Source organism: Equus caballus, chromosome 2, assembly GCF_041296265.1.
Source record: "Equus caballus isolate H_3958 breed thoroughbred chromosome 2, TB-T2T, whole genome shotgun sequence".
NCBI classification, from domain to species: Eukaryota; Metazoa; Chordata; class Mammalia; order Perissodactyla; family Equidae; genus Equus; species Equus caballus.
The window spans coordinates 111,397,136-111,424,324 of record NC_091685.1 but is presented as its reverse complement, the minus strand read 5'-3'; the positions used below and the strand labels follow the sequence as shown (position 1 = coordinate 111,424,324).

At 38.0% G+C, this 27,189-nt stretch overlaps 1 protein-coding gene and 1 long non-coding RNA gene across 2 annotated transcripts; one reads left to right on the top strand and one right to left on the bottom strand.

The window, feature by feature from the left end:
• The first annotated feature begins 881 nt into the window (after positions 1 to 881).
• On the top strand, positions 882 to 24,577 carry LOC138923068 (uncharacterized). The gene is made up of 3 exons (XR_011436191.1): positions 882 to 1,104; positions 23,571 to 23,761; positions 24,466 to 24,577. It is a non-coding gene; the product is annotated as an uncharacterized lncRNA (long non-coding RNA).
• Positions 14,847 to 24,609, bottom strand: IL21 (interleukin 21). The gene is made up of 5 exons (XM_001503013.5): positions 24,442 to 24,609; positions 24,302 to 24,337; positions 19,739 to 19,894; positions 17,369 to 17,446; positions 14,847 to 17,275 (listed from the first exon to the last, which is right to left on the bottom strand). Exons 1-5 carry the CDS (start codon positions 24,607 to 24,609, stop codon positions 17,237 to 17,239), a joined length of 477 nt encoding a protein of 158 aa, XP_001503063.3. The 3' UTR covers positions 14,847 to 17,236.
• Between the last annotated feature and the right edge of the window lie 2,580 nt (positions 24,610 to 27,189).

The window sequence follows — 27,189 nt, the reverse complement described above, 5'->3', positions numbered from 1 at the left end:
AGCATCCGCTCCTGCATTAAACTTGTAGATTCTACTTCCTTACTCTCTCTTATATAGTTCTCATTTCCTATAGGCTCCTTTCTCTGCCTTGGCTGGGACCCTCACCAACTCTGGTCTGGTAACACCTTGGAGCCTGACTTCCCTGATCCTGGATGATGTCCCTTCACACCTACTCCCAACTCTGCTCTCACTTTGATCTTGCCAACATAAAATGCCCCAGTGGCTTTCTCTAGCTTTCAGGAGGAACTTCAAACTTCTTAATCCATGAGGCCCTTTCCAATTTGGCCCCTACTTCCTTCTCTAGCCTTCTCTCTTCTCCAACCCCTCCTCCGGAAGGCATTGTGCTCTTTCACATTTCCTGTGCCTTTCTACAATGTCACACTCTCTACTTCAGATCCCTTTCCTCCACTCTTCACCTGACCAAGTCCTACTTGTTCTTCAAACATCTGCCTCCTCCAGGAAGCCTTCTTTACTCCCTAGGCTCCAATTGTAGCTTTCATTTATTCAGGAAAATTTGCACACAGTAAAATGCAAAGACCTTACGTGTATAATTCAAGGGGTTTTAATAAATGTATACACATCCATGTAAACTCCACCCTAACTGGGATGTGGAAAATTCCCTTGTGCTCCCTCCCAGTCCATCTGTATCCTGACCCCCCATCAGCAAGCTTTCTTCTAATTTCTATCACCACAGATAAGTTTTGCCTGTTCTTGAAATTAATATAAATGGAATCATATGATATTTACTCTTTTGTCCGTATTTGTGTGGGTCTATTTTTGGCCTCTCCAGTCTGTTTCTTTCATCTGTCTATCGTTACACCAATACTGTTCTGTCTTAATTATTGTAACTTTATGTGTCTTTCTTTTTTTTTTAGGAAGATTAGCCCTGAGCTAACATCTGCTGCCAATCCTCCTCTTTTTGCTGAGGAAGACTGGCCCTGAGCTAACATCCGTGTCCATCTTCCTCTACTCTATATGTGGGACACCTGCCACAGCATGGCTTGACAAGTTGTGCATAGGTCCACACCTAGGACCTGAACTGGTGAACCCCAGGCTGCTGAAGTGGAACGAACCTAACCGCTGTGCCACTGGGCCAGCCCCTATGTAAGTCTTGAATTCAGATTATATGAGACATCCAACTTTGTTCTTCAAGAATATTTTGGCTACTCTAGGTATTTTGCATTTCCATATGAATTTTAGAATCAACTTGCCAACTTCTACCAAGAAGTCTGTTGCAATTGTGAATGTGATTATAATTATGTTGAATTTATAAATCAATTTTAGGGAAAATTGACTCTTAGCAATATTCAGTCTTCTAATCCATGAACATAATGTTCTTCTCCATTTATTGAGATCTTCTTACATTTCTCTCACCAATATTTTGAAGTTATTTTAGAGGTTTTGCATGTCTTTATTAAATATGTTGCTAAGCATTTTATAATTTGATACTATTATGAATGAGATTTAAAATTTTTCATTTCCCAATGTTTGCTCCTGTTATATATAAAATTGATTTTGTATATTGAGACCTTGATAAATTTACTTATTAGCTCTAGTATATTTTTTAGATTCATGGGTTTTCTGTGTAATCAATCACATCATCTGTAAATAGAAACAGTTTTGCTTTTCTTTTCCAATATTTATATTTTCTATGTCCTTTGTTGCCTTATTACACTTGTTTAGACTTCCAAAACAATTTTGAATAAAAATGAGAGTAGACATAATTGCCTTGCTCCTAATCTTAAATGTGAAGAGTTTAATAGTTCACCATTAAGTTTAATGTTAGCAGGACATTTTAAAAAACTACCCTTTATCAGAATAAGGAAATTTTCTTCTATTTTAGTTTACAGAGATTTTTTGTTGTTGTTGCATCATGAATAGGTGTTAAGTTTTATCAAATGCGTTTTCTTCATCTATTGAAATAATAATTTGCTTTTTCTCCTTTATTCTATTAATATGGTGGATTACATTGATTGATTTTGGAATGTTCAATAATCCTTGCATTCTTTGTATGAACTATAGTTGGCCATGATGTAATAAACGTTTATATATTGCTGGATAATTATGTGCCAATTTTAAAGTATTTTTTGCGTCTATGTTTATGAAGGATATTGGTCTGCGCTTTTCTTTTCTCGAAAGATTTCTCCCAAATTTTGGTATCAGGGTTATGCTCACCTCATAAAATGAAGTTGGAAGTCGTCCCTCATCCTCTGTTTTCTGAAATAGTTTGTGTAAACTTGATATAATTTCTTCCAGAATGATAAAATTCACTAGGGAAACCATCTGAGCCTGGAGTGTTCCTTTTGAGACTTTTTTTTTTACTATGAATTCCATTTCTTAAGTAGGTATAGAACTCTTCAGATTTTCTATTTCTTCTTGTGTCAGTTTTGGTAAATTTATCTTGAAAGAATTTGTCCATGTCATCTTATTTTAAATATTCATTGATATAAAATTTTTAAAATAATACTCATTTGTTACCATAATGTCTGTAGAATCTGTAGTGAAGTCTACTGTTTTATTCATATTGGCTATCTATACTTTCTTTTTTGTTTATCAGTCTTGCCAAGGATTTGTCAATTTTATTAATCTTTTTAAGGAACAAATTTTGGAGTTTTCTTAATTTTCTCTATTTGTTTTCTATTTCATTGATTTCTACTCTTTATTATTTTATTCCTTCTACTGACTTTGAGTTTATTTTGCTCCTCTTTTTCTAGCTTCCCAAGTGGAATCTTAGATAATTGATTTTAGACCCTTTTTTCCTAGTATAAATATATAATGCTAAAAATTTCCTTCCACACACTCTTTTAACTACATCCCACAATTTTGATATGTTTTATTTTTATTACTATTAATTCACAATATTTTATCATTTGTTTTGTGATCTCTTCTTTGACTCATGGATTGTTTAGAAGTCCATTTCTTAATTTCCAAACATTTGGGGCTTATCTAGATATATTAGTAGTGATTCCTAATTTAATCTTGTTGTAGTAACAAATATATAAGATTGTGAAATTTATTTATTTTAAAAATTTATTGAGATTTATTTTAAGGCTTAGTATATGGCCTATCTTGGTCTGTTCTATACACACTTAAAAAGAATGTGTATTTTGAAGTTGTTGGGTGTAGTGTTCCATAAATAGTAGTTAGATCAAGTTGGTTGATAGTGTTGTTCAGATCTTCTGTAGACTGAGTGCTCTATCGATTACTTAGAGAGATGTGTTAAAAATCTCCAGTTACAACTGTAGATTTTCCTATTCATCCCTTTAGTTTGTCAATATTTGCTTCGTCTATTTTAAACCTCTATGTTAGATGCATACACATTTATGTTGTCTTCTCGAAGAAGTGATTTTTTTTTATCATTAGGAAATGTTCATCTCTTTCACTGGTAGTACTTCTTGTTTTTAAATCTATTTTGTCTGATATTAACATAGGCACAATACCTTCTTATAGTTGTTGTTTTTATCACATATCTTTTTCCATCCCTTTACATTGAGCTTATCTGTTTTTATATCTACAGGGTCTCTTGTAGAAAGGATATAGTTGTGTCTTATTTTTTTTATGCAGTCTAGCAGTCTCTGCTTTTAAGTAGAAGGTTTAGTAATCAGTTATATATCATTGAATTTAAGTCTATCATTTCCCTATATGTTTTCTCTTTGTCCCATCTGCTTTTTGTTCTTGTATTCCTCCCTTCTTGACTTTTTTTAGGTTAATTAAATATTATTACTATTCCATTTTAATTCCCCTTATTTTTAGCTATTCCTTTTTAAATCCTTTTTAGTTGCTGCTAAGATTATAACATGCATCCTTAACTTATCATAGTCTGTGTGAGTGAATATTGGACCATTTCATATTCAATTTAAGAACCCCAAAACAATGTAATTCAAGTTACTACCACACCATCTTGTGCACTGTTGTTTTCATATTTTTTATAATCTTCACAATAAGATGTTATAATTTGGGGTAATAAAAAGAGATTTGTCTTTGAAAGAAATTACAAGAAGGAAAAACAATATTATTTTACATTTACCCATGTATCTGCCATTTCCAATGCTCTTTATTTCTTCCTGTATATCTGAGTTTCCATCTGCTGTCATCTTTTTAGTTTAAAGAACTTTTTAAAATAGTTCTTTTAGCAATTCTATAGGCTTTTATTTATTTGGAAATGCCTTTATTTTGCATTCATTTTTAAAGGATATTGTTAATGAATATAGAATTTTGGGTTGACATTTTTTTAAGCATCTTAAGCATGTTTTTTCATTGTCTTCTGTTGTCCATTGTTTTTGATGAGAAGTCAGACATCATTCTTATTGCCATTCCCCTGCATATAATGTTCTTTTCTTCTCTGAATACTCTTAAAAATTTCACTTTATCTTTGGTTTCAGCAGTTTGACTATGATGTATAGATGTGATCTTCTTTGTGTTTATTTTACTTGAGTTCCTCTAAGCTCCTTACGTCTATATATTCATGTTTTTCACCTAATTAGGGAAAATTTTGGCCACTATTTCTATAGATATTTTTTCTGCTTCACTGCTTCATTATCTCTCTTCTCTCCCTTTGGGACTCCAACTTCACATCTTAGACCAATTGATATTGTTTCGTATGTCCCCAAGCTTCTGTTCATTCTTCAATTTTCTTTCTCTGTGTTTTTCAAATGGGATAAGTTCAAATATTTGTATACAAGTTCTGCTATCTTCAATCTGTTAAGCCCATCCCCATAAAATTCTTTTACTTCTGATATTATAATTTTTGGTTTTAAAATTTCCATAAGCTTTATAGTTTCCATGTCTCTACTGAGATTCTAATCTATTTACTCATTAGGACCATTTTTCCTTTAAGTCCTTGAACACATTTATAATAGTTGCTTTAAGATTGTTGTCTGCTAATACCAATATTTGGATTATCCTGGGGTCTATTTTCTCTTGAATGCTTTTTCTCTTGCCTGTGGGTCACATTTTTCCTATTTCTTTGCATATCTACTAATTTTTTTATGCTGATATTATGTATGATACATTGTAGAGACTCTGCATTCTGCTGTCTTTCTCTAAAGAAGGTTAATATTTGTTATAGCAGACATTTAAATTACTGGCTCATCACTTGAATTTGTGAAGGCTTGATTTTACATTTTATTAGGGTGAGTTTGTTTTGGTTTAGTCTTAGGGTGAATCTTAGTCCTTTAATATAGTCTTTACTGCTAAAGCATAGCCCTTCTGGGGTTTTGAGAAAACCCAAAATGTTTACCAAGTCTCTCTAACTTGGTGGGAATGATCTGCATGCCAACCTGTCTCCACTGAAGTGAACACTAGTTGACACCTCTGCTCAGCCTTCCATATATTGCTATCCACTGGGCTCCTTGACATCTGCTCTGTGCATACACAATTCAGGGGCCATCCAAGGATTTGGGGCAGTTTATGTGCAGATTTAGAGGCTTTCTACTTGTGCTCCCTCCTTTTTGGTCTTTCCTCCTCCAATTCCCAGCTACTCTAACACCCTAAACCATGTCTTCTGATACCTCAAAACAATAGACTGAAACCTTCTGATTGAGTTCTGATTGCACCACACTTCATGGACAGGAGGAGCCCTCAAGGTAAAAGTCATAAACGTAGCTCTCACTCAGCATAGTTTCCTTCTTTCAAGAGCCAAACCTCTCCACTTTTTGCCTACTTTTGAGTTTCAGTGAACTATAAATAGTGATTTTTTAATATTTTATCTAAGGTTTATTATTGTTTTCTATGGGAGAGTTGATTGAATAGAAACTACTCTTCCTTTACCAGAACCAGAGCTTTCCCACTGTTTTTTGAACATTCTCCTATCAGAGAATATGTCATATTGTATTGTAATTGTGAATTTAAGTATATGTCTCTCCCACTAGACTTTAAACTCTTTAGGGTATGATCTACTTACTCAAGTACCCTTAAGCAATGTAGCATTTGTTGTGCTCACTAAATGTTAATTGAATTAATAAAACTAAGAAGTTTGGTAACCAGGGGCTGGAAGTGCCTCCCTCTTCAGCACTTCTCATGTGGAGCATTGGTTTTCTCAGGTCAGCCATTTGAAGAGCATTCTGAGGATTACAGGGACGAATTGTCCTCCTCTTTTCTCTAGCTTTGATGATTTTGCCATTCATTTATAGTGATGGCAATAATAAAAACCAGGCCTTTGGCAATTAGTCTCAGATTATGGATTAACATGGTAAATAGGAAATAAAGATACATTATTGCTTGTTTTAATTTAAAAATGATTAGAATAAACCTCTGATTTGAAACAGCAGATGTGGTGGCCATGGCCATCCTCACTCTTGTGGAAGGAAATAGGGAGAAATAATATTCAGTCCAGCCCAGATGGATTTCCCAGCTCTGTGGAGCAGCAGTGGATTCCAGATCAGATAAAATGGAGTTTATGACCCCAGATTCTATTTGTTCTAATATGGTGCTGATGAGTGTCTGACACAGTAGTGTTTCCTGATTGTCAAAGAAAATATAAGTAGTGCAAATATTGTGGGATCTCAGGACCTTTTACTCCGTGTAACTTTCTACATGGCTTTGGTCCTTTCTGCTATTTCTGTGGTGATGGTGCTTTTACTACAAGGCATGTTTGGGGTGGGGGTGGGGGTGGACTCCACATCTGGCTCTGCGACCTGCAAGTGGCCATCCTACAGTCAGGAGCTAATGCTGTAACCTGACTGGTAGGCTTCGTAACCTGACCAGGCTTGTTTTTCAAAGATGAGAGAAGCGGATTCTACATTCTTGTTTTCCACAGATGGTTAGCCAGAGAGAGTGCTGCAGAGGGAGTTTCACACCTCAGTTTCATTTAACTAGGGGTTTGGTGAGGATCAGGATACTCTCCTTCTTTTATGAAAGTTATTTTTAAGGTAATTTAAAGTGCTGAGATTGAGGAATCTTAATTTAAGGGTCTTCAGGTCATAAATGACATAAATACAACTGAAATTAGCTTAAATATAAAGGGGAATTTATTGGCTCATATAATTAGGTTCATTGGTAAACCTTCAGGCACAGTGTCTCTCCCTCTCTCTCACTTTGCTTTTCTCTGTCTCAGAAAGCACTCCCCAAAGAGTGGCAAAGATCACCACTGGCAGCTCCAGCCTAAACCCTCTCAGCTTAGCAACCCCAGTAGGAAGAGAACATTTCTCTCTAAATAATTACAGCAAAAGTCACAGGAAGGTTTCTCCATGCTCTGGCTTGTGTTATGTTTCTACCACTGGAGCAGGGAGGAAGTGAGACCATCCTCAGTTGACCATGAGGACTGAGCGCTGGTCAAGTAGTGATTCGCAAACAAAAAGAGATCTGATACCAGAGGAAGGAGGATAGATGCCAGGCAGACAAAAGCAAGGGGTTTTGCTCTTGTTCGTTTGTTTGTTGAGTCCTTAACAGGAAGAAAGAAGTTCCAGCATTAAAAGCAGAAGCAACAGAGGCCAAAATGTCTGAGCCATTACTAGGCTTGACCTGATGAAGAGAGCAGAAGAAGGAGAGGAGAAAAGCTAAATAATACAGAATTGGTGAAAACACTGAGACTATACCGAGGAGGGCTATATTATGCAGAAAATAATGGTCAACTTTTGAAAGGAGAAGACATGACCAGAGACAGCTAAAAAAGATGATTTAATTGATGCGTTTAATTAAAGTGCTGCAACCTCAAATCCTTCTTCTGTGGCAACTACTAGGAACATTTTTTGATTTACTAGGAAACTGTGTATTAAAATACAATTCATTGAGGCCAGGGTTGCAGAAAAGAGGTTCCCACATGAGCTATTTGTCATGAGCAGGATGAGGTGAATGGGAGTTCAGCTAAGTGTCACCAGTGGCAAAATGTTTCAAAATAAGTCCTATACTGTCAAATGTGTAAACACTTTGCAAGGTATTTTCCTGAGCCTTATTTAATTTTATCTTCGTGAGCATTCTATGATGTTACGGCTGCTTGAATTATATCAGCGCTTTCACGGGGGAGGAATTCTGCAGTGTGTTTCTGACTTCATCCAAAATGAAGGGTTTGTCCTGGTTAAAGAACTCCTAAAAAGGGTCCCAGCTAGATTAAGGTCACTCTAGCAGGAGCCGCGGGCCAGGTATTTTGCCTGTTTAAGGGTCCTGTGAACTGCCCTCTCAGCTGCTCCTGTGTGAGCAGGACAGCAGCTAACAGTACCAGGGCAGGTTTCAAACACTCCTGTTCTTGTTCACACTGACTTCTGTAGGTCCAAGGAGAAATGATTTTCCTGGTCCTGAAGCTCCTTTCAGAAATGATCTCAGTAGTGGATATCTTTGTAAAGTCCAGGACTGAAAGAGCTGAGAAAATCTTTTAAAGTTTATACCATTGCTTTCTGCTAGGTGTGGGGTGACAAGGTCCTGACGTTTTAGAATTTGGGTGTCTGGATGTATTTGCATTGTTTCAATAGGTGGCAGCATGACCTCTCCTTTAAAAACTATCTTTTTAAAAGGACATATTCAGTGAAAACCTTCTGTTGGGATATTAAGAGGTGCTGATAATAATAAGGGCAAATAGGAAATGTTCCCTGTGACCCACCATGACTATATTCCTCATGGACACACAACACAAGTCATTTAACAGGTTTTGACCCACCAGTAATAACTTTAGAGCAAAAATTGTATCATGGAACCTCTACTTCGAATTCTAAGGCTGTTTAGTTCTCTTCATCATGGACTCTTAGCATATTGGAAAAGATTTGCCAGACAACACTTCCCCACCCACCATTTTGTGGATGATTCTGTTTCTACCCTGGCCACACCCTTCCCTTCTTTGCCTTCCTCAGAATGACCAGCTCTAAACTGTTCTTTCTTTTCGGGATCAATTTATCAATCAACAGATATAAATGTTTTAATTCCATTCACAATGGCATTTTTCTCAGGGACCCTCCAAGGAATGGTTGGTTCCGACTGAGTCAAACAAGAAAGGGAGAGGCTTACTAGAAGCTTGGAATCCATCGACTGCCCTATATTCTAAGAATATGAGTGTCTGTATCAGGGAAAATCTCTTCTGTTGGTGGTGTGGGAGTGATGGCTGCTCTGGGGTAGGAGTGGGTTGGTGAGGAGGGGTAGAAGGTCTCCTGGTATGTATGACTTGGGGTGCACATCAGTATTCTTACACTTGAGCACTCAGTCTTTGTGCTGCAAATATGTTTATCTCCAAAACTGGGTTCCTTTAGGTTGAGTGGGCTTTTGAGAATTAAATGGTAGCCCCCAAAAAGGAGGTAATCTATATAAAATATATATAATATATATCTGTAATTGCCTATGAACAAATATATCCTAACTTTCCTACTTCCATTTTGATAATAAAATTAATCTTTGCTCTAAGCCTTCTTCTTATTTTAAAAATAAACTTTTTTCTTTTTTGCTGAGGAAGATTTGCCCTGAGCTAACATCTGTGCCAATCTTCCTCCACTTTGTATGTGGGTTGCTGCCACAGCATGGCTGATGAGTGGTATAGGTCCATGCCCGGGATCCAAACCTGTGAACCCAGACCACCAAAGTGGAGCATACAAACTTAACCACTATGCCCTGGGGCCAGCCCCAAAAAATAAACTTTTAAAAGGAAAAAAACGATCACTCTTACTGTAGCAAGCACAGCTGGTGTCTGTTCGGATGCCCTTGGATCCTTTTCATTGGGTCTATGTTCCCATCCCATTTGTGCACTTTGGTGACAGCTTATCCTTGGGACACTCAGAGGATGGCCTTCAGGCACTGGAGCAGCCTCACCTGTGTCCTGAAATTCCACAGACATAAGGGTCATTGTGGGAGTACAAAAGCCCAGTCCCTTTGCCTCCAGGCAGAACTAATGTAATTTAAGCTCCAGGGCACCCTGCAGGATCAGGTTGATCTGGGGCTTCACCTTAATTTACACCCAGCCAGGATTTCCCTTCCCAATCCTGCTTGCCCCACTCCCTTCCTAGTTTCTCTGGGAGCATTTCCTTAGTAAATCACTTGCGCTGGAATCTTTGACTCAAGTTCTACTTCTGGGAAAACCCAACCAAGGATACTTACTGTTTTTAATTCTTTCTCTCTCTCTCTCTCTCTTATTCTTTCTGTTTTCTTTTGTAAGTTAGATTTGGGAAATTGCTTGAATTAAGATTATAGGGGAGAAACACACAGCAACACAAACTTTTATTCTCCAAATTGACGATCTCTCAGCCTTATAGGAAGGTGGTAGCATAATCAGAGCTAGTTTAAAAAGATAATTTTAAAGTTGTTATTGGACAACCTAGAATCTCCCTTTGAGGCAACTGCTGGGTTATTCCTTCCCTCTCCTCTCTGTTATCACTCAGCCAACTGTTTTCCTGCTCCATAGTCTCCTCCAACTTTTGCATTTCTAGGAGTGCCATGTATCATTCATCTGACAGAGAGGATTTCTTTAAAACACCTTTTTCTCTCATTTCTAACTTTTTATTGAATTTTAGCATAGCAAAAATGGTATAAATCATGTCAATAAAAACTTCCTCCTGGGTCAAGAAATATAGCAGTACTAGGACCCTGGAAGCACCCTTCGTGTTCTCTCTCAATGGGTATGCTCCGTTCGCCTCCCCACGGATAGCTACCATTGGCCTTCTAATACTATCTATTAGTTTTGCCTGTTTTGGAACTTTATGTAAATGCAATCATAAGATAGGTATTCTTTTGTGTCTAGCATCTTTTGTTCAACGTTATGTTTCTGAAATTCAGCCATGTGGCTAGCTACTGTTCATTTACTCAGTATTGAATTCTATTATATGACTATTCCAGAATCTGTTATTCCTTTTTTAAACAAATAATTCCTCCTATCTAAAGCCAGCCCTGGTGGTCTAGTTAAGATTCAGCAGTCTCACTGCCATGGCCCAGATTCATTGCCTGGTCAGGGAACCACATCGCCCCTGTGTCTATTGTCATACTGTGGTGGCTGTGTGTTGTTCTGATGCTGAAAGCTATGCCACCAGTATTTCAAATACCAGCAGGGTCACCCATGGTGGACAGGTTTCAGTGGAGCTTCCAGACTAAAATGGACTGAGAAGAAGGACCTGGCCACCCACTTTCAAAAAATTTAGCCATGAAAACTCTATGAATAGCAGCAGAGCATTGGCTGACATGGCACTGGAAGGTGAGAGGATGGCACGAAAAGACTGACTAGTGTTCTGGCTGCTGTACATGGGGGTGCTAGGAGTTGGAATGGACTTAACAGCACTAACAACAATAAAATCCTATGTAAAACATCCCCCAAATTATCTTTGTGTTATAAAGAGCAAGCACATCTTTTGGGTGCTATCTTTGTTTTTAGGGCCTCATAGAGAATTAAATTGTTGCAAGAAGGAAATGACTTAGAAAAAGTACATTAATATATTCATAATTTAATAGTACATATCATTTCAGAAACTACCAGTTCCTTCTACAAATATTTAATGAGTTCTTTCTATGTTCAAGGCATTGTTCTATTTGCTGTATATACAGCAGTGAACAAAACAGACCCAATCTCTGTCCACATTGAGCTTTCTAGCTGGGGCCAGATACAATAAACATACAAATTATTAAAATATATATGTTCAGGGTGGTAAGTGCTATGGAGAAAAATAAAGCAAAGGTGTTTGGGGGTGGTTTACAATTTAAAATACAGTGGTAGTCAAAGAAGTCCCTGTGGAGAAGACAACAGTTGAGCCTGGACATGAAGAAGGTGAAGCAATGGATCATGTGGACATTTGGCAGGAGAGCCTTCCAAATGGAAGGAACAGAAAGTGCAAGTGCCTTAGGTGGGAGTGTTCCTGGAGTATTAGAAAAAGGAAAGAGTGCCAGTGTGGCTGGAGTTGAATGAAATGAGGTTAGAGAAGTGAGAGTTAGAGGGGATGCGACCATGTGGCCCTTGTTATAGCTCTCAGGCTTTATCCTGAATGAGATGGGAGCCATTGGAAGGTTTTAAGCTGAGGGGTGACATATTCTGAGCAGTTTTTTAAAGGATCATTCAGCTTGCTTTGTTGCAAATAGACTTTGGTGAGGGGCAAGGACAAAAGCAAGAAAACTATTTAGGAAGGTATTACAATCATCTGAGTGAGAGGTTGTGGTGGCCTCGAGCAAAGTGGAAGCTGGAGATGGTGACAAGTAGTTGGATCTAGAGATATTTTGAAAACATTTGGCAGTTATCACTGGCTTTGGTGATAATTGGATTCAACATGTAAGAGAGAGATGTCGAGAAAAATTTCAATGCATAATCATGTATTTTGTGTTTAGTTCAATTCAATTTTGCAAACGTTTGTTTTCTACTATATGCTATTTACTGTATATGAGGCACTAGGCTAGCAAGATGCGTTCCTTCTCCCAAGGGGCTGATGTCCTGGAAAGGGAAACACATACAAATCAATAAATTTGTATACACCGCCTTAAGTCTAATAAGCAAAGTATGCTCAACATCTGAAAGAGGGGAGAGCTTAACACTGTCACAGAGATAGAGTAAGATGGTGATGAAAATCCTTCTAGAGGAAGTGATGACTAAGTTGAATGTTGATGGATGAGTGAGGATTTTTCTGGATGTTACAGAGGGGGTGGAGGAGTAATATTCCAGGGAGCGATCACTGCAAGTACAAAGGCATAGAGGAATGAAACAACATGGTGTGTCTAGGGAACTAGAAGAAGATTGGATTGGCTGGGATGTGAAGTTCAAGGTGAAGAGAGGCTGGGAGCTGAGTGGAGCAGATGATAAAAGGTTTTACATGCCCTGCTTCGGGTCTGGGCTTTATTCCAAAGGAGCGCCAGTGCAAGGTTTTAAATAAGGGAAAGTTGTGATCAGACTTAAGTTTTAGAAAATATCACTCTGGTGGCCATGTGGAGGTAGATTGGAAAGAGGAGAAGGCAAGAGGCTAGAAACCCAATCAAAAGTTATTGAAACCATTGCTGAGAGCCTGAATTAAGGTGATGGCAGAGGAAGTAGAAAAGAAAGAGTGGATTTTAGAGATAGAAATACCAAAGCCCAGTGACAAACTGGTTATAGTGTATGAGAGAGAAAGCAGAGTCTGGGAGATGCATTTCCATCAATTAAGATTAAGGAACACCGGAAAGTAGAGGAGGTGGGAAAAAGTGATGAGATCAGTTTTGACGTGTTGAAGTGAAGGGCCTGGGAGATCAAGATGGAAATCTCCAGGGAGAAGTTGGATGTATGGACCTGAGATTTAGCAGAGAAGTCTAGCCTGTACCTATAGATTTGGGAGTCAACAACATATAGGCGGGTGTTTAAAACAACAGGAACTCATTCAACTGTTCAGGGAAAAGGTTTAAAGTGAAAACGTGGCCAAGGACAGAATCCTCAGGAACATCAATTTCTAAGGGTAGGACAGAGGAAAGTAAACCAACAACTGACACCGAGAATGTATGGTTAGAGAGATAAGACAAGAAACCAGAGGAAAGAACAGCCTCCAAAATCAAAGAAGGGAAAGAGAGGCATGATGAAAGGTAGCAAAAGCCATGATAAAATCTAGTAGGATAAGGACTTAGACATTTTTGAGTTGGGTAATTTAGAGTTCATTGTTGCCCTGAGAAAGGGCAATTTTAATGATAACGGTGATGGGGTGTAGGATGGGTAGAAATCAGATTATAGTAGTTTGGTAAGTGAATAGGAGGTAAGGGAGTGTGGACACATGTATAGACTACTCTTTCAATGAGTTTGACTGTGAATACCCAAATCTCTCTACACATGAGACAAGGTCATGCCCAGACTAACCTGTAGGTGGAGGACTGGAGTAGATGGAGGCACCTGTTGAAGGCAGTTGAGTGTTTAGAGCTGAGAGTGAAGTGAGAAAATGACATCAGTAAGCCAAATTGGGGATTTTGAAAGGGTCCCGAAAGGTAAGGGGCCAGAGCCAGTGTCTGAAGCTGGATTAGGGGAACAAGACAGAACACCTACACAGAGAGTTAGTAGGCAGGTACTCAAGAAGAATAAGATTATGTATTCTGCTGAGTCTGGCCCATGCTCAGTGGGGGAGGGAGGGAAACTAATAATGGGGAGGAGCAAAAGCCTGGTCGTTGTGATGAGGTCTTGGGACAGATGTAGTAGAAGTAGGGCAGTTTGGGAACTAAGAGACTAGCAGGTGATGGTTTTATATATGTAAAGATTTCAGACAGACCAAGGTTCCAGGTGATGAAGTCTGGTGCATGGCCATGGGAGTGGGCTGATGATGGGGTAAAAGATGCAGGTGTTTGGAACTGAGGCAGTCAAGGTTCTGGGAAGCTACAGTGTTGGTAGAATCCTCCTCATGGGCACTGCCGTCACCCAGGATGATGGCAGAAGTTGGCTTCAAGGAAAAGAACATGCGTAAGTCTTCAATGAACATGGAAGAATGTTCAGGAAATGACAGTCATCAATAAGAAGTGAGAGAACAAAAAAGCTAGATGGGGTAAATTTCAAAGCAGCAAAGAGTTTTGCACAAAAGTGTACATGTAATGGGCATTAGGAAGGAAATCCTCAACTCCTCCCAGACCTGATATACATTTGGGAGGGTTGCAAAGGAAGTGGTATCCTTGAGGGACAAGAAGTGGAAAGTTCCCTTTCAGTGAAAGTATGTAAGGAGAAGGGTCATCATTAGCATGTACATGTAAAAACTATATGCTCCCAGAAACTAAGGATCATCCTTTATTTTCTGCTAAGACTATTGAATTAAGGGTTTCCAGGGAATCACAAAAGACAGTTATACTGACTGGGTAGTATTTAATAAGATCAGGTCTTAAATAAAAAGCCATAAACATAAACATTTAAAACCAAATATATAATAAATAATCATTAAGTTATAAAGTACATAGTTCATATTAAAACTAAATTCTCAGATGCAAATGTAAATACAACAGAGCAATAATATAAAATAATGCTACAATTTTATACAAGTGTCCAAAGGAGGCACTTTCAGCTAAAATAGTAAAAATCATGATTAATTTTCCCTGAACTCTCATAACCTACAGCAATGTTTTCCTTCCTTCCTTCCTTCCTTTTTTTTTTTTTTTTTTTTGGAACATTTTCCTTGTTCCTGCAGTGAGTGTTACTACAAATACTATTGAGATAATGTTGAGCAACCGAACATCAGCTTCAGTAGAAAGTTTTACGTGGAAGTATGGTCAGATATTCCTATAAGAGCATCTAGAACTTTAGAGACTCATAGACACATAAAGCTTTAAAAAAGGCAAAATAGACCTTGGAGGTTAAGTCCAACACCCTCATTGTACAGATAAGGAAATGGAAACCCAAAAAATGTAAGCAAGTGACCACAATTTGACAGCCAGCCAGATTTCAGGTCTGCTGTATTACCATCCGTAAGTGAACAGTAATGTTCATGGGTTAGCCTTCTATCCCTTTTGAGGGCTGGCTAAGTCTTGAACACAGAGCAGTAAGATGGAGCTGTTCAAGTCTCACTTCTTCATCTTGTTTATTCTGATGCATTGCTTTTCTTGGGATGCTCCTAGGATCTTTACCCAAGTCTTTAAACTCAGTTTAGTGAAAGCTCTTAGCCAACACTCCATTAAATTATTTTTACTTTTAAGGTAGAATCTCTGGTCCAACTGATTAGAACAGAGATTTTTAACAGTAAACACACCAAAATAAATATATTATTTTAAATATAAAATCACAGTGTCAAAGAAGTCAACAACACTAAAGCCAGAAACAAGAAATAAAGACTCCAGCTTCCCCAAGTCGACTTTGTGCTTGCCTTCCACTTTCATCCCCACACCCTGGCCTGGCACAATTTGACACTTAGGCAGGCTTTAGATGCATATTATCATTATTATGCACATATTTACATGATTGCTTTATAATAACATTTCCAAATTTTAAAACAGAGTACCTTGTTTCTAATGATAAAGCATTTCATTGAGATTTGATGAGATTATTAATTCCTAATATACCTTTTAGGACTATAAATTAACCTGTATTTGTTTTTAGAATACTTTCAAGTAGATAATTTTTCTTCTCAGAGCATAAAGCATTTCCCATACAACATCCTCTTGCACTCTCACAGCCATTTTTAACAATAAGAGATTCTCAAATAGCTTATAGCATTCTAGTGAAAAATTTATTTTTCTAGAGTTTTTAACTTCATATTTAAATAAACTGCTGGAGTTGATATGAAATGGCAGTTAGAGCAGATTGCTTGTTTTTACTACCCATGATTAAAAGATTGGGATGTTTATGCAAAAGTCTGTTTTCTATTAGGACAGGAGTCCTACCCTCTTGATTTGTCTCCTGATTTTGATTTTATATAGGTGATTGAATTTGCCGTATGCAAAGCATGCAAACACAAAGAGTCTGTCATTTTAAAAAGAAGAAAGGAAGAAAGAAAGAAGGAAACAAACATTTGGGATCTTTAGCTCGCTCTCATACAATCATAATAATTTGAGGAGAGCTACGAGACTTTTTAAAAACTCATTTGGTTCCAGAAGACCATCTGATGTATGTCCCTGTATAGATTTTAATTGCCATTTCCACAAGGTTAAAGTGTTAGCTTATAAGGGAACTTGAGTTGGGAAAGGTACCATTAAACTCATGTAAAGACAAAAAGGCTAAAAGAGTCTATTCCATAAATACATTCATACCTATAGTATTTAAATATTTTCATAAATCCCAATAAAGAAGCAAGACTGTTTTGTAGCCATCTGGCAAAGCTATCCCTCGGTACATAAATAAAATATATATTTATATGTTAGACATTCTGAGATAAAAAGTAAACTCTTCAGATATACATTTTAAACTCTCAGTTTTCATTTCCTTAAAAGAAAAAGACTTCAACTTTTCATTTTGATCCTATGCCTCTATATTTCTCAGCTTGAATAAAGGTATATAAGTTTTAAGTTATGATTGTCAGAGACCTCATTCTTGTAGTAATCAAGATCAAGGCTAATATAAGATCAATAAATCCAAAATTGTTATTTTGGATTCAAATTTTTGAGCTTTTCCCCCAACCAAGAAATGTTATATTGGGCAGTAAGATAAAATAAAAACTTTAGAAGTCATAGAAATCCATAACAGAGGAAATTAGACTCTAATTGAGTAGGAAGTTTTTTCAAGTTGACCAAACGCAAAGCATGTGAATCAAACTGAAGTGTTGCATAGCAATTTGGGGGAAATAGTCCTGACTTGGAACACTTATCTGAGTTCTGTTCCCCATCACTAATATATTGTCCTCCTTCATTTGGAATACCAAGAAGTGAGTTTCCCTGCTATGTTAGAGTATGTAATATAGTGTCCAGCTTCAAGTGAGATCCTCAGGAATCTTCATATTCCATGTGTTCTAGAGAGATGCTGATGAATCATCTGTGGAAACAGTATTCCATGAGTAACTTAAACATAAGCAGTCTAGACAGATGAAGATGAAATAGAAAATCAAATATAATTTAAGTTAGATACCTTTTGGATGAGTGATTTCAGTCTTTCTAGGAATTCTTTGAGTGGTTTTTTCTCATAAGAATCACATGAAGGGCATGTCTAGAAATCAATGAAAAAGTAACATTCTTCTTTAAAACTTTTTTCCTATTTAATAAAATGTTCATTTTAAATTTGTTTTTTCCAATTGGAGACACAAGTCATGTTCACCGAAAAAATTTTGGAAATACATAAAATCATTCAGAAAATAGCATTGGGAAAAATCACTTATAATCCCATCCTCAGAGATTACTGCAATGTTTTGATGTATATCCTCCTGGTAATTTTTTTCTTTGCATTTATGTTATTTTCACTGGTAGATAATTTGCTTTTTTTACATTTAACATATCACAAACATTTCCTACATGTTAAATATTCTTTTTTTTTTTTTTTTTTTTTTTGAGTAAGATTAGCCCTGAGCTAACTACTGCCAGTCCTCCTCTTTTTGCTGAGGAAGCCTGGCCCTGAGCTAACATCCATGCCCATCTTCCTCCACTTTATACGTGGGACGCCTACCACAGCATGGCTTGCCAAGCGGTGCCATGTCCGCGCCCGGGATCTGAACCGGCAAACCCCGGGCTGCTAAGAAGCGGAACAGTGCAAACTTAACCGCTGCACCACCAGGCCGGCCCCTAAATATTCTTCAAAAATATGACACATAATGGGGCTGGCCCCGTGGCCGAGTGGTTGAGTTCGCGCGCTCCGCTGCAGGCGGCCCAGTGTTTCGTTAGTTCGAATCCTGGGCGCGGACATGGCACTGCTCATCAGACCACGCGGAGGCAGCGTCCCACATGCCACAACTAGAAGAACCCACAATGAAGAATACACAACTATGTACCGGGGGGCTTTGGGGAGAAAAAGGAAAAAATAAAATCTTTAAAAAAAATATGACACATAATGCTTACTTTATATTCCAACACAGGATCAAACTATTACTATTTTTGGACACATAGATTGCTTCTGACTTCACTATTGTATGCAATGCTGCAAAGAATATCTCTGAATAGTTTTTCATGTGCATCTTTGTTTATTTTATTTGATAAATTTCTAAAAGTAGAGTTACTAAATTAGAGGGATAAACATTTTTTAGGCTTTTGATATACATTGTAAAGAAGTTTTATCTCTATTTATATGGAGCATTCTTACCATTATTGGGTATTGTTAAAATTTTAATTGGAAAAAATAGAATTTCCTTCTTTTAACTTGAAATTATAGGGAGATTGAACAATTTTTCATATATGTAATGCCCATTTATATTTCTTTTTTAAAAAAAATTGTTAGTTTATGTTCTTTATCCTTATTCCTGTTGAGAGACCAACACCAGGCCATTGCTTGGTATTTAGCATCTCTAAAGCCAGTTTGATGTTGTGGTGAGAGCATTTGACTAACAGGTGGAAGATATAAGTTCTAGATCTCATTCTGGCACTTACTATTTGTGGGGCTTGGGACAAGTCACTTAACCTCTTTGGTCTCACTTTCTCATCTATCAACTGAAAATGCTTAACTGGATAGTTCTAAGGCCAGTGCCAGCACTCCCATTCCATAAGTCTTTGATATTGGGTTTCAACAGGATGCTCAGCTTCTTTGTTTCTGAGGAAAGTTTTAGAGGGATATATTTCACATTGCAACCTGGCCAACCAATCATAGGAAATAAAAATCATTTTGACAATATAATTAAGATTTCATTTGAATCATATGTGAAATTACTTGGAGGAGAGAGAACTGATAAAAAGTTTCGAGTAACTTATCTTATGTGTTTATCCACTGGTTTCTCTTAATGCTTGAATTACTGAGGAGAGCATCAGCATTGCTTATGAGTTAGCATAGGAGAGCTATACAAGAGGGTCTCAGGGCCCTCCCAAACTAGGGACTATTAAAATTCCCCAGCCAAATAATGGGGCCTAGTTATTTAAATGTAGTACTGACTCTGTGAGTGTAATATTCCTTGAGACAGGAAGGCAAAGTCTGAGATTTATCCTGGTCTCTTGTAGGCTGTCTTTTTTCTTGCAGGAAAAGTAAGATCTCTCTTCTGTTAATAAGAGTATAAGTTACATGTCACCTATAATGAGAGAAAGTACTTTTTAACTCTTAACTTGTAACTAGATTCTCTATCTAATGACTTCTTACCTTGGGAAGCTATATTAACTTATTCCAGCTACCAGGGACTGTTAGTAAATTCTAATTGGTTTTCTGGGCACTTTGAAGTCTGTAGACATAGAAGAGATGACTTCAACTTCTCAAAACACACTATCTATGATAAGGTCTGACTGGAAGGAAGGCACTGGAGGGTCTGGCTACAAGAGTGTGCGTGTGTGTGTGTGTAATGTACTAGATAGATGACAATGACAATCTTACTGGTCTGTGTTTCTGTCTTCTCTCTGCATTTGTGGGAGGTAGTTTCCTCTTCAGCTGTTTAATTAATACATTGATTTTCTTTTCGTTGTCTCCTGCATTTGCTGACTTTAGTTGAACCTTCTGAAAACATGAAAAAGCCGACTGCTCACAGTGTCTCTGAAAGAGAAGTAATTTGTATATATGTTAACAAAAGTTATTCAGAAAGTAAAAATGACCCTCCCAATCCCTTTTTTCTTCTACTACAGCATCTTGGATCACATTCATTTCAGTAGAGAAGTGAGGAATGATTTCATATCCTACTTAATCTTTGGGCTAAGAGTCTCCTACAATTAAAATTCCCCCTTGTGTTAGGGAAGAGAGGACATTTCCTCGCCTCACAGACAAGAGCAGGGAGCCTCGCTTTTCCACAGTTCTTTATTCCTAATGCCTTTTTGAGTCTGGGTGCTGGGCAGGACTTTTGTGTTCCATACAGGAGAGTTAGTTTGGTGTTAGAACACATTTTCTGAGTTATGAGACTCTAAAAGTAACACTGTGACTGGTGGCAGCTTGGGGTGAGTTATGCTATAGTCTGATCAAGCATCTTCATTTGTTTTTGTTTCTCTCTACAGTGGACGTAGGAGTATCTAACAGTGACATGTCTTGAGCAGCATCTTATCCTGCACAATACCTGACTTGTTGCTAGTGAATACTCAATAAATATTTGTAGAGTCAACAAATGAAGTAAATGAGTAAAGCCCCTCCTCCGGGGAAAGGAAGTGGTACCTACCTCTGATGGCATATTCCACATCTAATATTCAATACACCTGCCATAGAGCACGCATGAGTATTCTGAAATCCTGTTCACAGTCTCAGGTCAGCTAGGGTAGGGTTCTGCCTGAACCAAACAGTCAAGGAACAGAATTTGAGACTTGCCCAACCAATGGGAGGGAAGACTGTTCCTTAGAAAGTAAAAGTAGTGTCTCAGAGAATAGAGAAGTGGACAGAACAAGGATCAAAAACTTGTCTCTGGGTTTAGTCAAATAACTAGTGACTAGTGAACAAGTCAAAATCTTAGAAATCAAATGGAAAGTGAAATGGAATTTATTGGAAGAACAAAATTTATACTGACCAATGAAAACATTTTAATGCCGATCCAAGAGCTTGTATCCAAGTTACTTTTTTCTCTCAGCAATTGTGTGTATACGATGCTACACCTCCCCATGCCCCGCAAAATTGCTATATTTTCATTTCATTAATATATATGGAAGCCACTGCAATATAACCAGAAGCCTCAGTCTCTCTCAATTCCTACGAGGGCAGTCCCATATTTAACGCTATTACGAGTCTTCTCATGGACAATCAGCTGAAAATAGCATCTGGCCTGCTTTGCATTTTCCAACCCATATGCTTACCCAATATGAATGTTGATTAATAACTTGCATCTTTAAGACACAGCCCCATCGGGCTTGCTTTGCATACTTTGCCACAAGCCGAGAACCAGCTTATCTGGTTTCCTTCTATCAGAGCAGCTTGCCTCTCATAAGGGCAAGGTAGTGTCCTTTCCATATGTTTGCCAAAATGCTTATTTAATAGAAACTATTTATAAATGTTAATTATAGCACTTTTTTTTTCCTTGAAAACCACATGTTCATGTTTGTTGAAGTTTTTTCTTTTCTCTTCTTTTTGACCACAACCGGCTTAACTTACTGGAAAAAAATAATATTCATATTTAAAGAGGTAAATTTTCCAGCTGAAACTGAAAACACTAACTGTTTCATCCGTGATGATCTGAGAAACCAGCATTTCTCACAGAGGCCCATTTTGCTGAGTTAACATTTACCCGTGCATGTTGAAAGAAAATTAGGTTCCAAAGAAGTACAGGGGCCCTACCGAATGAACTCCCTTGAGACGATATTGCCAGGAATAGTCGAGACAAGTTTACACCTGAGAAAGCCCTTCCAAAAGGCTCTGAATGGCATCTGGACACTGATGCCCACACTGCCGGGGCTGTGCTCTTTCTCCTGCCCTTACTTGTTCACCTGTGCTGATAGACAACGGTATTTTGTTTTGTGCTTCCTGCAAGCAGCGGGGCTGTCCCTGGCAGTGTGTGGTCCAGGACAAAGAACTGCTGGATTTGACTTCATATGCACATCAAAGGCAGCCTCAAAGAGGAAAAGAAGTGGAGGAGCTGTCCCGCTAACTGATTTAAGAATGTGTTGAGAAGGGGAGTGGAGAAATTAATCTTGATTCAGGCAGCCACAGGTGCCCTGTCACTCATGGGGTTTACTGGGTGACCCCAAGTTCATGTCTAGCACCACCATCTGGGAGCTTAACCATTGCTCTCCTTTGCTGTGCCTTTGACAGCAGACTCTGAGGGCCTGGCTTTGTTTTCTTCATCCTTTAACACATGAAAATCTGAGGACTTATCTGTCCTACACTAGTTTTGCAGAATAGAGGGAGCAGAAAGGAAGTCAAAAGCAAAAGTAACAAACCACTCCTCTCTTCAGCCAGAGAACAATCGAGTGCTGCTTTTGCAAGGAAGCACACTTCCCTTTGTTGTTTTGCAATTGAATATTTGAAAATATTTGCTTTCTTACAGCTTACTTTAACCTACTTATTCATTGTGTGTGTGTGTGTGTGTGTGTGTGTGTGTATGTATGCAAAGAAAGCTCTGGCCATTCTCACTAGGAAGTCTGGCTAACTGGACAAAATTACCTTTGTCCTATACACAAATTAGGTTTATATCAGAGTTTCTCAACAGTGGCATTATTGACATTTGAGGCTGGATAATTCTTTGTTTTCTGGGCTGTCCTGTGCGTTCCAGAATCTTTAGTAGCATCCCTGGCCTCTACCTACTAGACGCTAGTAGAAACCACCCACACACACACAATTGTGACAACCAAAAATGTTTCCAGACAATGCCAAATGTTCTCGGGGAGCCAAACCACCACCAGTTAAGTACCACTGTTTATATAATTAGAAAGAGAGAGAAAGATGCCTGGAGAGGCCAATTAGAGATCTTGGATAATCACTACATATCAACATTTATATGCAACATTTAAATGAATTTATTTTCATTAAACTTTTTAATCTTTTAAAAGCTCTTATAGCCCCTGCTTTGATGCTAGCCCTGAAAAACTTGATATAACCCTATTTATATAACACTATATCCTGAGTTTGCCTGCCATAAGGATCTTAGTTATACCATTACTCACTTGTATCATAGCCAGCATTGCTTGATGAGATTATCAGGTAGATACAGTGTCACTGAGACAAAGTCTTCTCATTATGATGTAAGATAAAAAAATGTCGCTTTAACAAAGCATATAAGGGAAGTACCCACTGAATCAACTTGAGTTGGAGAATGGAGTATCTTTCTTATTTCTTATTTTGCAAGTTATAGACTGCAGCTAGGAAACTCCAGAAAGGACTCTAACCAGAGCAATTAAACAAGGATGCTGTTAAACAAGGATGTGAGATGCTGAAAATATGTTTTGATAATTAAGACATTGATTAAGAAATATTCTTACTTATTAGAAACGTCTTTCCAATAAGCTGAATGTGCTACTTTCATTTTAGATGCTGCTTATTAGAAAAGGACCTAGTAAATGAGAGTGGTTAGGTTCAGAGCTAAGAGTGAATTTTAGAGAAAAGCAATAGTTGTGACTCATTCACTTTCTACATTTTTACACATAGTCATTTACGATAATTGTTTTCTTTGCGATGTATCTTCTTAAGTCTCCCCCTTTGTAGTGCCCTAATTACTGGTAGCACTTTTATAGTAATTCTAATTTATGCAGTTAAAAGTCTGTGACAATGAAAACATTTCCCCAATTGCGTTGTTATCCTCAAGGTACCAAACCTGAAGACTAGATTGAAGTTACCAAGGAAAAGATCAGCACACAACACCCCAGAGCTATGTGCTAGGCCTCTTCTTCCTGGATCTAATGGATTTAAATGGCTTAAGAGAACGGAATGAGTTGTTGAAAATGATCCTTTAAAAGACCTCACCGAAGGCCAAAGACAAGACTCACTGAGGCCAAGGTATATATATTCTAAAGGATGACCTTGATTTCACACTATCTTTCCTTCATGCTGTTCCTGTAATCTATCTTTCCTTCCTTCTTTCTTTTCTTCCTTTCTTTCTTTCTTTCTTTCTTTCTAGTTCTTAAAAGGTGAATTCGTCTTCTTATGTTATGTATCTCATTTTCTTAGATAGGCTTACAAAGAGGGCTCAAGAGCTTTCATGCACAAGGGCTCTTAAAATGTAATTAGTTGGTCATTGTTCAGAAACTGATTGTAGTATAGATTTATTTTCTAGTTTTGTTATTCTGTCTCAACAATACTCCTTGGGAGTACTCTTAGAGATATTTGGAGATCAAAATATATTTTATAAGGTATGTAGTGTTTTATTGGGTGGCTTGTTGAATATTTGACCAAAATAGAAATAAGTATTTTACCAATTATTAAACCCCCAAATTCATTGAAATTAAGTATATTCCTAAATAATCATGTTAATGCCTTTCTTAATTGGATTTAAAAACATATCAAATATATTTCATGAGTAAATTCAACTGGTCTTACCTTTACATCTTCTGGAGCTGGCAGAAATTCAGGATCCTAGAGCAAAAGAAAATTAGTTCTTTTTTTTATAAGTCAAAAAGCTCGTTTTATATTAATTGAAGAATATTATTTGAATTTTGTTGTGACAAGTATGGCCTTACCAAGTCATTCACATAATTTTTCAGCTGATCAACAATATCTATAAGTTGACGCATTCTAATCAAGAGGCGATCTTGGCCTTGGAAGCTTGATTTATGGGCCACTGTCCCCAAGAAGATGACCATCAGGCAGATGACTATCCTCTCCATGTTGCCAGGACTGGATCTCATAAGTGCCAGTAGAACAAGACCTTGGTCTCAGTTTTCACTTCAGTTTGACTGTGAACAGGTTGTCAGTAAAGCTACCTATTTATTCATCCTTCAGGGAGAGGTAAAGCCCTCCCATTGCAGCCTGGAAATCTTTGTAGAATGGATGAATGTGAGTAACTCGTTTTTCTTTTCCACTGGCTAGGTATACGTGTGCATGTGCTAATGCGTGGGGGCAGGGATTGATGGAGTCAACGAAATGTGCCCCATCTGCATCTTAGACAGGAAAAAGAGAGAAATGGGTGAATTCCAATTTTCAGCATGAATCAAGAAGTGGGCATGGTAAACAGTAGATACTACTAGACTTCAAAGAAGTAAACAAAAACACTTTGATCTCTCTTTCTCTGCCTTCTCTGGCAGCTTACCTGTACTCTCTGACAGTCATAAGGGCATTTCAATAATGAGTAAAGTGGCAACATGTGCTTTCTTGCAGGACTTTTTCTTATGATAATAACTATGCCTTTTGACTGAAATCATCCAGTATTCCATCATAAAGGTAGGAGGAGAGCTACCTGTTAGGAAATTTTAAATATCAGGGGTATTTTCCATATTAGCAAGAATATTTGGGGTTCTTAATCAGGTTAAAGGGTTTAAAGTAGAATTTGCTTGCAACTCTTCCCCAAGGTATCTTTAGGTAACATTAATCTTGGCTTCTAACATTTTACTTTACAATCTAATTTATACATATCATAAATGATTCTAAAGGACTCTACAGAAATTTATTGCAACCCCCCATTAAGATCTCACTCTACCCTCATTAAAAAAAGAAAACTCTCTAATGTCCATCCCTTCTACATAAGGCATCAATTAAATGAATGAAAAGTGCTAATACTCATTCCTGTCCAAACCAAAAGGTTTTTCAAACGGCAAAATCAAAAATACCCATAAATGATTCTTTTTCTCGTTGGGTAGTATTACTTATTTCTGTTAGACATAATTTCCTCTGGGTGTGTGCAACACATTTCTAACTATGACCAGATAGTGGTTAATAAAAGACTCAAAGTCCAGAAGTGGCTGTATCATCCTGCTCTCTGCTACTTCTCTCGTCTCTGCTCTTCTTTACCCATTTGAGAAAGTGGAATATAATATTTTAGCCAGAAGCAGTTTTGTACCACAGTCAGTTGGGTCTTACAAATAAAACTCTTGACTGTAGATTTGATTTATTCATTTGTTTCTTCATCTATTTCATTACATGCTTATAGCCATACTTTATTCTAGAATGTTATGAAGCCAAGATAAATTGGAGTTTGGACTTGATTTGCTTTAAGGTTGACTGTAATCTTTTTATCTTAGAGTATCTATTCAAGAGTATTCAGGTTTGGTCGTACAGGATAGAGAAGAATTCTTACTCTATGATCAAGAAGTTCTCCCTATAACCGCTAAATTCTATAGGGGAGGGTTCTGTGTAAACCTAGGAAATGCATATGGACTAGGGGTTGCCACTTGGCACCTCGACATTGCCTGCATTGTCTTTGTACATGCTTTCGTTATCTGCCTAAAGAGTAACCAAGGAGACTCGCATCTCTTTAGGTAGATAAGGAAAGCGTGTAGAAAGACAATACAGGCAATGTCGAGGTACCAAGTGGCAACCCCAAGTCCAAAGGCATTGGAGACACTAACCACAGAGCTCAATTTCTTCCAATCTTCCTTTTTTTTTTTTTTTTTAAGGATTGGCACGTGGGCTAACAACTGTTGCCAATCTTTTTTTTTTTTTTTCTGCTTTATTTCCCAAACCCCGCTGATACATAGTTGTATATCTTAGTTGCAGGTCCTTCTAGTTGTGGGATGTGGGACGCAGCCTCAACGTGGCCTGACGAGCAGTGCCATGTCCGCGCCCAGGATCCAAACCCCGGTCCGCCGCAGCAGAGCGTGAGAACTTAACCACTCGGCCACGGAGCCGGCCCCAAGAGCTCAATTTCTAAAACAAAGCGCTTGAGTTAAAATCCAGGCCCTTAACAATTAATAGCACATATGACCCTGGGTGCGTTATTGCAAAAGGAAGATAAGTATAGAATATACTTATACATGTATAGGGCTGTGGTGAGGCTTAAATAGACGTTCCAAGTAAAAGAACTAAGTACAGCACACAATAAAGTCCCAGGGGGTTTGTGTGCTGATTGTGGATGAGGGCAAAGGGAAGCATTTATAGAAGCCTAGAGAGGCTAATCTGATACACTGAAGGAAGAGCACAGGCAGGTTGGTGTTCAGCCAAAACACATGGGTGTGGCTGTACTGGTCGTAAAAAGGTGGAAACCCTTTTATACTGCTTAAAAAGAAATCACTTCTCCTGGCCCTGGAGTGCCACACCACCACCCTAAACACCCTAGGCCCTCGCTGAGACCTCCCAGCCCTCTCTACCGTCAGTCCACCAGCACGCCAAGATCTCCAGAGTCCTGCTCCAGGACTATGACCTATGGCCTTTCTGAGGGTCAGATCCCTTGCCTGAAGTGGTATATCAGTTGTTTGGCATTTTGAATATCGCCGCTGATGTGGGAGGCTGAATAATGGCCTCCAAAAATGTCCATATCCTAACCCCTGGAGCCT